The 11,048-nt window shown below is 52.1% G+C and overlaps 1 protein-coding gene across 2 annotated transcripts in view; it reads right to left on the reverse strand.

Annotated features, from left to right (window-relative positions):
- Positions 1–7,551: 7,551 nt before the first annotated feature.
- The window catches only part of SLC13A5 (solute carrier family 13 (sodium-dependent citrate transporter), member 5), a 26,608-nt gene continuing 23,111 nt past the window's right edge, over positions 7,552–11,048 (reverse strand). The window contains exons 11-12 of one of the 2 annotated variants that reach the window (XM_004684748.2): positions 10,002–10,139; positions 7,554–8,944 (exon numbers count right to left, since the gene is read on the reverse strand). In XM_004684748.2, coding sequence (XP_004684805.1) covers positions 8,813–8,944; positions 10,002–10,139 — 270 coding nt within the window. In that variant the 3' untranslated portion in view covers positions 7,554–8,812. Of the gene's footprint in view, positions 8,945–10,001; positions 10,140–11,048 lie in introns of both variants that reach the window. The other variant, XM_004684749.2, reaches the window with a different exon arrangement.

An 11,048-nucleotide genomic window follows, 5' to 3' on the forward strand; every position in this document is an offset into this window, starting at 1 on the left:
GGAGCCTGTCTCAAGCCTGGTCCCAGACTCTCTCCCTCCCTCCCTGACCTGCCCTTCAAATCCCAGAGCTGGGGGAGCAGCAGACCAGTGTCAGGGCACCAGGCCTGGGGTGAGGAGGGCCAGGGCAGGGAGTCAGGCTGAGACTGGGTGGCCCCTTAACTGAGGCAGAGCAAGGCAGAGTCACGGCAGGACTCCATCTGGAGCTGGCCTACCTTCAGCCTGCCCCCACCCTCACTGGCCAGCTGGAGTCACTAGCTAGGCCAGGGAAAGCACAGGGCTGACCCTCCCGCACTGAGATTGCCTGTGCCATCCAGCAGGGAAAGACATTCTAACTGGAAAGCAGCAGCTCTGTGCACCCTGAGCGCTTATTAGGGTACAAGCGCCAGGCAACCCAGCCCTGGTCCTGGAGCAGCCACCTGGGCCCACCTGGGCCCCGGGCAGTGGAAGAAGAGCTGGTTTTATCTCACTGGCTGTAAAAACAGCACTGACCATGCTACCTGGTGACCATGCGGTCCTCTATCACCCGGCTCTTGCCCTTCTCTAGCCTCAAGTCTCTCTCTACCCGCCTCCATCTGACTCCTTATCTCAGAGACCGCTGGGGCTGATGGAGCACCCAGTCTCCAGCAAGATTTCTGTCCCTCACAGGGGACTGAGGAGATGGGTCCCAAGGGCTCGTCAATAAACTGGCGGGTCCCTCTAGCCCTGAACTTTGTTCTAGGACCAGGGAAGGCTCACAAGAGTGCTGGGCCCCGTGTCCTGGGGAGCCTCTGAGCCTCCTTCAAGCTCAGCACTCGGGCAGGCACCCAACTAACCACAGCTGCGGTTTCCAGAGGGCCAGGCCTCCCACCGCAGGGACAGTAAGCTGAGAAGCCCTGTAGCTATAAATGTGAAGTGGCGAACCGCAGGACACTGCCACAGCCCCACAGCGGGCAGGCGCCTGGCCCTGGCCTCCCGACCAGCTGCAGGGCCGCCCACCAAGCCTCCGAGACAGCAAGTCTCCCAGCTCTGCGTTCTGAGCAGGGCCCCTCGGGCCAGGGATGCCCAGGCCCAGTGCACGGCCAGGTGGGGCCAGGACAGGCAAGACCACACAGTACCTTATATACCACCTTGTTTTATGTTGGAGAACCTCATAGGCTGTTAGTAGCACACTGCCTCTGAAGGTCTTAATGCCTTCCAGTGAGGGCACAAGATCCCACTTCAGACCCATCTGGAGCCTGCCTCAGGCTCAGCCAGGGTGACCTTGAGGGGGCCTGAGGCTACGTGGTCCTGATAGGCTTTAGGCCCTGCAAAAAAGGAGGTCCTGGGGAGAGCCAACCCCTTCAGTCACTGTCCCCGTGTGCCAGTTCAGAGGTCTCGGAACCTTGGAAGGGTTACTGCACCCATTTCACAGGTGCGGGACCACACCCGAGAGGAAGGGCCAGAGTTCTATTGGGCCTCAGGTCTCCCCACCACTTTCACACCACAGGCCTGGGCAGGGTGTCATGTGAGGTGGGAAGCAGAGGCTGGCCTAGAAGGAGCTGGGGATACAGAGAAGGGGAAGAAAGAGCCCTCTTCCTCTGTCCTCACAGAGGCGTCCCAGTTAGGGCTCTTCTCCAACACCCTTGTTCCACAGAACACCATGGGAATTGTTGGGGGCATGGGGTCCCAGGCACAGGTCTCTCCTGGGAGGCTAGGGAACTGGCTGGGAGAGGTGAGGTGCCCCTCAGCCTGTCTAGCACCTGCTGTCAAGGGAACCCACAAACAAGCCCTCAGTGCTGGGACATGAGCCCTCCTGAGCCCTTCCGTGTCTTGGCTGGAGCCCCCAGATGGCCAGGAAGCACCCCCAGTTGAGGCTCTCCGGAGAGGCTGAGGGAGAGCTCTGCCTGGGTGAACCTGAAGAGGGACAGCGAGGACCTCCACATGTCACCGAAGACCAGGGTCACTCTGTTCACGCAGGACCTGCCCCCAAAGCCGGTCAGGCAGTTGAGCTTCTCAAGCAAAGAAGGGCAAATGTTCTCTACAAACAGCATTTAGAATTCTCATCTGTAAGAAACTTCTAGATTTCCAGGAAGACATAAAAGGAAACTTTCACTGTATGGAAAAGCCATTGTGCTATATAGGCTAAATCGGTGTTATAGCAATGTCATCTCTCACCAGCCTAATCTACAAATCTACTCTGATTCATTCATTCATCCACTCCTTGTTGAGCTTCATGTACCAGGTGTGTTCCAGGCATAACAGAAACAGGAGTGAACAAAATCCCCACAAGGCCCCACCCTGTGTGTCTTGCATTCTCCAAGATGTGGGAGAGAGGAGCAAAATACAGCACTGAAGAGGTAAATATAGTGTATTGGAAGATGGCAGATGCAATGGAGAAAGCCACAGACAGGACAGAGAGTGGGAGCAGGTGGGACATTATGCTTTGAAATAGGGGACAAGTAGTCTTTGAGCAGAGATTTGAAGGTGAGGGAGCAGGACGACCCTTTGTGTGCCCTAGGAGCTTGAAGGAGACCCGTACAGGGGCCAGAGTGATCAGTGACTCCTAACATTTGGCAGGACATTGAGGGGTAGGGGAGTGTGTCTTTGGCAGCTGGTGAATAGCAACCAAGATGCTGCTGAATAGAATATTCCACCGTGCACAAACAGCTCCCTACAACAAAAAATTACTCGTTCCCAAATGCCTTGAGTGCTGAGGTCAATGAACCCTGGAGAGGGAGGGAGAGCAGCAGGAGAAAAAGCCAGTAAAATCAGGGTTTTCTTTGGAACAAAAGAAGCTGATTCCAAAATTCTTTTTTAAAAAAGATTTATTTATGCATACAGAACTGGGGTACAGGCCAGAGGTGCAGGAGCAGTGAGAGGATTAACCAGAGGCAGAGTGGGGAGCAGAAAAGGCACAGTGATTGAATACACAGCTGAGGGGAGCAGTGGGCAAGACAGGAGAGGTCTGCTGTGCCAGGTGAGTCAGCTCCGGGGCCAGGGATGGAACTTGCACTGAAGCAAGTGCTGCATCCCAACCCGTTGCACCACCAGGGAGGGCCTGATTCAGAAATTCTTGTAAAAAAAAAGTGTGAATAGGCCCTCCCTGGTGGCACAGCAGGGTTAAAGCACAGCACTGAGAATCTAAAGCCGCTTCTGCATGAGTTCGATCCCCGCCTGCCCCAGAGGTGACCACATGGCGCAACAGACCTCTCCTGACCCGCCCGCTGCTCCCCTCAGCAGTGTACTTTGTCGATCTGCCTGTTCTGTTCCCCACTCTGTCTCTGGTGAAGCCTCTCACTGCCCCTGAGCCTCTGGCCTGTACCCCAGTTCTGTATGCACAAATAAATCTTAAAAAAAAAAAAGTGTGAATAGCTAGGAGGGAAAATTTTAAAGAAGATTAAATAGAGTAACTAGCTTCAGCCTTTTAAATAATATTTAATTAAATGTTTATTTACTATTTATATATTATAAATATTCCTATGAAAAACAAATAATTTCCTTCCTATATAAAGAGTCCTTACAAATAAAAGAATGTTTTTAAAAATTCTTGCAAATGGGAAAAATAGAATCTACCACAAAAAGATACACAAATGTATTATAAATATGTGGAGGAAAGCTCCACATTGCTTGCAATTAAAAGAAAATAAAATGAAAATCATGAAATAGCATTTTTCAATCGTTAGATTAATGGAGACTGAGATCTGATGATACAGAGAGTTGCCAAGAGTGTGTGAGAGTAAAATTCTCATGTTCAGTTCTTGAGATTATATATTGACACAGCCTCTTTGAAAAACAGTTTGGAAATACCTGTTCCAGACTTAAGTATACATACCCCTTCATCCAGCACACATCATTCCAGGCATGTGTTCTCAAAGATGTAAGCAGAAGTATGTTTGTCACAATATTCGCATCAGGCTGAAATGACCCAAGTGTCCATTAGGAGAGAATCTGTGAGCCCTCCCTGGTGGCACAGCTGGTTAGAAAAGCAGCACTGCAAGTTAGCTGCAGCCGCTTCAGTGAGAGTTTGATCCCCGGCCCAGGAGGTGACCCACATGGCGCAGCAGACCTCTCCTGCCCACTGCTCCCCTCAGCAGTATACATCAATCAATCTGCCTGTTCTGCTCCCCACTCTGTCTCTGGTGATCCTCTTACTGTCCCTGAACCTCTTGCCTCTACCCCAGCTCTGTATGCATCAATAAACAAATCTTTAAAAAAGAAAGAGAGGCACTAAAAAAAAAAAAAGAGGGAACTTGTTTACTCTTTGGTGCATATTTACATAGAGCTGATGCAGCTTTTTAAAGGGCTGAGATTTATTCCTAGGCACACATCTAGTAGAAATGAAAACATATGTCCAAAAAAAAAAAAAAAGACTTGTACAGAGAATTTCATATCAGCTTTATTCATCAAAGCCCCCAATGGGAACAACCCAAGTGTCCATCAAAAGAGAATAAACAAATTTCTGCAGATTCATATCATGGAACACTACTTTGCAACAATAATAAATGATTGGATACACACAACAGGAATGAACTTCAAAAGTATTTTGTTACGCAAACTGTATCAGACACAAAAGAATATGTGCTGTATGATTCCATTAATTGAAATTCAACAGGCAAAACAAACCCAATGTGACAGAAATCAAACAGTGGTTACCCAGGAAAGATGCAGTTACGGAGGGGGGTGGAGACCTTTCTGGGCAGAGAGAGAAAAAGAGGGATATGGGGGTTACTCACATTCTATATGAGTATCTGAAATTGTGCGCTAAGGATCTGTGACTTTCACCAAATTTAATCTTTAAAAATAAAGTTTTAATGGGTAGGAAAGAAAACTGGTCAGACTTGCTATGTTCTGATGTGGAATGACCTCCAAATAGATTGCTAAGTGGAGGCTAGAGAGTGTGAAGGAGGACGGAGGGGTCATCCCCCATCTGTGAAAAGAGGAAGCCTGGGTGTATGTAGTATTTCTGGGAGGGCAGGTAGGAAACATTTATTGGTTGCCTTTCTGGGGGGCAGATAGCGGATAGGAGCCCTCAAGGGTTGTACTGTAGGAAATTCTTCCACTGTGTACATAATAAATTTTAACATAAAATATAGCTAAAATTTCTTGATTAGCTAAGAGGGCGTTCTGAGGTTGAACTCTAATATTCTTCAAGCCTCCATAGCAAAAGCAAGGAGATCGATCAAAATTGCTCTGAAACTGCCGGGGGGGGGCGAGGGCGGGGTGGGGGGGTCGGCATCTGTATCTCTGAGGATAGAAATGGGCGTCCGGACTTGTAAAAAAGTCTGGAAGACACGCCCGGGGCAGGGAGGTGAGAACCCGAGTCCTGGCCTAGGAGTCACGTGAAATCAACAAAATATCTGATGTCAAGACTTTCGGCCTGAAATGATAAGAATCCTGTTTACCCTGTGTTGAAGAATGTGAAGCCCATTCCACGGCGTGGAAAATTTGATGGAACTTTTTTTTTAATGTGCTACCCTGTTTGTTTGGGAGATGGAGCGGACCTGGAAGGAGTTCTGAGTAGGAATAGGACTGCTGGCTGCAGTTTTTAACCAGAGAATCAGACTTCAGTGCTTATTTCCAGAAGTAAGAACAGGCCACCAATGGTCTTCCGCGAAACGTCTGCTCATTTTGAAAAGCGGCCTCTGCCAGGGGCCGACATCCCTGTTCACTGGACCCGCCAGGCCTCTCCCTAGGGAAATGCCCGACTGAGGGGGACAGGGAGGGAGACCCGCAGCTCATCCACCCGGGCCCCTAGTTCTGAGACTAGCGGGTAGGGGGCTTGGCCTTTAGAAGCCTAGTGGACATGTGGGTCCTGAGGAAGCGTCAGCACAAATATGTGTGCAGCAAACCTTGGGCCCAAATCTCTGTTTCAGATGCCAAGGAGGAAAAACTGAAAGGTTTGGGGTAGATTCTCTTTCCAACATGTAGAGGAAGATTTAGGTGGTGGAGAGGTCTGAGAGGACTTTGGCAAGTGGCTAAGGGCCAGATGGAGCAGGAGTGAGCTGTGTGATATACTCTGAGCTGCAAACATACGGACTTGTGGGGACTTCATTTAGTCCAAACAGATAGGAGGTCAGGGAGAGTAGAAAACCCATGACTCTGGGGCAATGGCCTTGGCTCCTCTAGTCCAGCCCCTTCCTGATAGAAACCAGGGCCCAAAGAGTGGACTGATGAGGACCTGCTCAGCTGGTAGCCTCCAGTGCGGTGGGTCTGGAGGAGCCCAGGCCTTTGGGAATGGAGGCAGAGCTAAGTCTTTGACCAAACCACCCTCCTCCTACCTAGGAGTGTGTTTCTATTGAGTTCTATGGAAAGGGAGCCACTCAAGTACCCTGGAGGGAGGGCAGCCCTCTCAAAGGGAAGTAATTCCAGGCCCTACTCAGCACCTGCCCAACATCCTCCCCCCACACACCTATTTCTTTTTTCTTTTTTTTTTTTTTTTTGAAGCTAGATTTTGCAATGGGTGGTAACCTCTTGCTTTCAGGAAACAGGCCAGTTCCCCAAGTCCAAGAGATGGGTCATGATTGGTCTCATGGACTCCAGTTTCCCTTTATCGGTGATTGGAGTGAGCGAGCATGTAACCTAATTCTGCCTAGTGAGACATAAAGTGGAACCTCTAGGGGCTTCTGAGGTGGACTTCTTTCCTAACAGGGGAACATACAGTTGGCACCTTCGCAACCCCTGATACTCCTTTATCCCTGCTCTCAATGCAAATGTGTATGTGGCGTCAGTGTCCACGACTTATCTCCGCCCAGACTTCCCGCTCAGGTTACCGTAAATAGCCTTATGGTTCAAGCCACTGTTAGCTGGGCGTCTCTTATTTGCACCGAAAGCATTCCTGATGGGCACCAGCCCTGGTAGTGCCGCTCCCGCCAATTTGAAGTTTACTGCCAGCTTTGACCTGCCTTGGGATTCACTCTCCAGAAGCCACACCCAGCCATCTCGTCGGAGCTCAGCCAAGTGGAATGTGGGCGAGGACTCCACCCAATATCCTCTGCTGTTAGTCTCACTGGTTCCACGCATCCTTCAAGGCCCCCTTGGGTGACCTTGCCTACTACCACCAAGTGTACATCTAATTGACTGCGCATCAATGGTTTATTTACCAATCACACTGATGGTGACCTGCACCGGACCAAGTGGGAAGTGCTGTGGGAGCCCGCAGGGCCGGGGCAGACTGTCAAGGACAGCAGCTTGGGAGCAGCAGTGGAAGGGTGGCTTTTATCTCAGTGGGGGCATATTGCTCTCTCCAACCAAAAGCTCACAGTCCTGTGCCCTCCAAGGAGGCAGCAGAAGGGGCCTCTGCTTCTCTGACCTGCCCTGAGCATCAGGGTCTTGGGTGGATTTGTTCTTGGTCACTCATCTTTCACTCCGGGTTCCATGGAAACAAGACCCTAAGGAGAAGTGGCCATGGAGGTGGAAGACCTGGACACTTCACTGCACCAACCTGAAGTGTGACTTTGGACATGTGTCTTGACCTCTCTGAGCCCCAGTGAGAGATTCACACCTGCCTTCTCGCAGGGCTGCTGCAGAGCTGGAGGAGGAGCTAGTGGGTGCACCACACCGGGAGGCCCACACACAGGAGGCGGGTGGCGAGCAATCGCCCTCCTCCCCACCCCCTGCCCCCCTACCACCACGGAGAGTACGGCTTGCCTTCCCAGGGCAGCGGCTTGGCCAGGAGTCATCCCACCAAGGACCAGGTTCTGGTTGATCTTGAATGGTTTCCTGGGGTTCCCATGCTTTCTCCTGCCCTGAGAAGTGTCCCCCATGGACCGCATGCACCTACCACGGCCTCTTTTCCAGGACAGCACAAGGAAACAAAATGGGATCAAAGGGGAAGGGGTGAGTGTCCCTCATGTGTCCTCCATAGGGGTTCTGAGGGCTCCACGCTCATGCTGGACTTTGCCCAGTAACTTCAGGTAGCTGGGCTCAGGGGCAGGGGCTATGCTCAGTGATGCCTGGTCACCCCCAGCATTGCTGTGAAGGCCAGCCAGCAAGGGGGAGGCTGACAGACTCTGAAGTGACCGAGCTGTGTCCACTGAGCCTGTAGGAGAGGAAGGCTCTCGACACCCCACTGGACCCCCGAGGAGCCATCCCTGCTCATACTAGAATGCCAACCCAGTCATGTAGGGGTGGCTCCCAGAAGGGCCACCTGAACTCCAGGAAAAGAGGGGTGCTGGATACTCCAGCCAGGGGATTCCAGCAATGCTGGCCAGACAACAAAGGGACTGAGGGGTTGAAGGAGGCACGAGGGGAGGGGCCAGACTGTCACTAGAATGGAGCGAGGGAAGGAGGGGGCCAGGGAGTGAATGGTGTGCTGTGGGGGCGTCCTCCAGAAGTCAGAACTGCTGGTCCTGGCCCTCTGGGGCGGAGCCGCATCCCAGCCACACTCCCCAGCTGTCCTGAGAGGCTCTGCTTCCTGCTCCGACTCTTGCAGTGGGAAGTCCCAGGGCTGCACCTGTCCTGGATGGTCGACTGGTGTGATCCCAGGCAGCCCCAGGGAAGTTGAAAGAGGCATAGATTCTGGAGGGTGTTTTCTCGCCTCCAGAGCTGGGCCCTGAGTCCTGCCCAGAGGATCCTGGAGCTACACAGGTGGACAGCAGAGCCCAGTGTGGGGCCAGCACAAGGCTGTGGGAGCCTGGCCATCCCGACGAAGATGGCAGGGACCCAGGAAAGATGGAGGCCCTTTGCCTCCGGGCCCATCCCCACTTATGCATCGAGGCCCATTTGGGTCTCGATGGAGTGTGGGTGTCACTGGATCACTTTGAGGTGTGAAGCCCAAAGCTGTGCTGTAGGGTGTGCCAGAGGTTCAGGGGTTCTCGGGAGGGCAGGGGTTGTATGGTTGGTCCGGGGGCTCTTCTTAAGTCTCAACATGCGTCATATTTGCCCAGTCAGGGAAATGATCCAAGTCAAATATGACCCGTCCCCAGGTGTTGACCGCCAGAAACACACAGAAGACTCCAATTATGTTCATCATTAGTCCTGTTTTCACCTGGGGGAGGAAAACAGCAGAGTCAGTCAGTCCCCTGGAGCTCGCTGGAGTCAGAACAAAGGCGAACAGCGACTGGGTCCTTGTGCTGGGGGAGAAAGGACCCCAGCTGGTGGGCTGGGGCCTCCCACCCTGGCCCACGCTCTGTGCCCCCACCTCTACCCCAGACTAAAACAACTTCCTGTCCAGAAAGTGTCAACAGTGCCATGGCACCCCTGTGACACAGGCAGGACAAGGGTCTCTGTCCACCTGAGCATTTGGAAAACTGGGCCTCAGCAGCGCTGAGCCTTGGCGAGGTGATGTGAGGCCACAACCCAGGCCCCCCGGGCAGCCACTGGGGAGCGGGGTTCTGACTGGTCCCACAAGTGCTCTCGGCTTCCTCAGGGCTACCTGCTGCCCTGTCTGACACCTGCTCTGCGTTCCCCGAATGCCATCAGCCACTGCCTTAAATCCTGGTGTAGGTACTTTCCCTTGCAGACTGGCATTGCACTTGCACCCTGGCTTCAGGGACCCACTCTCTCTCCGAGTGCTCCATGGAGTCCCTGGGGTGCCCAGGAGGACTGACACCTGCCTGGGCTGAGGTAGGGAGCCTCGTTTCTGGCCTCCGTGCCTCACACCCTCCCTTTCTTCTCAGAGGTGACAAGGCCAGAGCAGGCCAAAGCCCCTTCGCCCTCTTTCCCTGACCCTCCAAAGCTCCACACACCTCTGGCTGTCATGCACACATCTTGCCCATCTCAGCCTGACCCCTCCTGCCGGTCCTCACTGGTTCTTGCTTCCAAGGCTCTCTTGGCACGTGGAACCCGTGCCCCCACCCCACCCAAGAGCTCTCCTGGGGATGGCTCTGGCTTCCGCAGGTAGGAGACAGGTCATAACCTGCCTCTCCCCTCTGGGAGACAGGATTGTCTATAAACTTTGTGATCGTGTAAATGCAAAATGAGTGTGATCTAGACATTGGGCGGGTGATAGTCCCAATTGCATGACATCAGGTGTCACTATTAAATGGGGCCTCTCTCCTGACAACAGTGAGTGGCTGATAAATGAATAAAAGTGACGGCATTACCATGTCAGAAACCTTGAGGTGTCCGTAGGCAAACACGATGGAGTTAGGTGGGGTGGCCACAGGCAACATGAAGGCAAAGGACGCACTCAGCGTGCAGGGGAGCATGACGTACAGCGGGTTGAGGCCGATGGAACGAGACTGGGCAAAACACAGCGTAGCAATGTCACAGAAGCAGGAAACAACAACTCCGGGGACCATAATTCTGGCCTAATGCGTGTACATCCCCACTCTGCGCCCTTGCCTGCCAGGTCCGCTCCCCGACTCCCTCACCCTGGAAGGTGATCTGTTGGGTTCAGCAGGAGGCTGGACTCAGGCCCTCAGAGGCCTTCCCAAGCCCCTTCCATTCACTGAACATTAATTTCTTGGGCACCTACCATGTGCCAGAGACCAGGCAAGGCACTAAGGCTGCAATGGGTCCTGAGGTGTTCCGCAGCCCCTGTGTGCAGGTGTCTGTCTATCCTGCACACACCAGAACAGGACCAGGACACCCTCTGGCCCGGGCATGCATCTACATGTGTCTGTTTCCATACACAGGTGGGAGCATTCTGCATATGAAATGGCATCCACCTTTATCACTCCGCGTGTCAAAATTCAGCCACAAAAAATAATGTGGAGTACAGAGTAGACAACTCTCATTACATATTTCTTGAATGAATAACAGCATAATGTAGTTCATAATACCGTCAAAATTAAATCAGCTCTCATGCAGCTGTGCATATGCATGAAGGCAGGTTCCTACCCTCAGGAAGCTCAATGCCACATTACACCAGCAAAAAAAATAAAACAGGAAACAGACTCAATGGCCATCAGCAGCAGAAGGGTTCAATTAATTATGTTTATATAAACAATGGACTGTTCATAGCAGTAGAGAAGTGGGTAGGTTTCAAGTGCTGACATGGAAAGCTCTCCAAGATTTATGGTTAGATAAAGAAAAAATTAAGATGCAGAACAGGACTGTAGAATGAGACCATTTGTTTAAAGATATAGAACAATTAAGAAATTCCTATCAAAGTTGTCTTAGGAAAAGCCTAGAGGGATAAGGCCCAT

Source organism: Condylura cristata, unplaced genomic scaffold (genome assembly GCF_000260355.1).
Source record: "Condylura cristata isolate star-nosed mole 26May11 unplaced genomic scaffold, ConCri1.0 scaffold00017, whole genome shotgun sequence".
Lineage (NCBI taxonomy): Eukaryota > Metazoa > Chordata > Mammalia > Eulipotyphla > Talpidae > Condylura > Condylura cristata.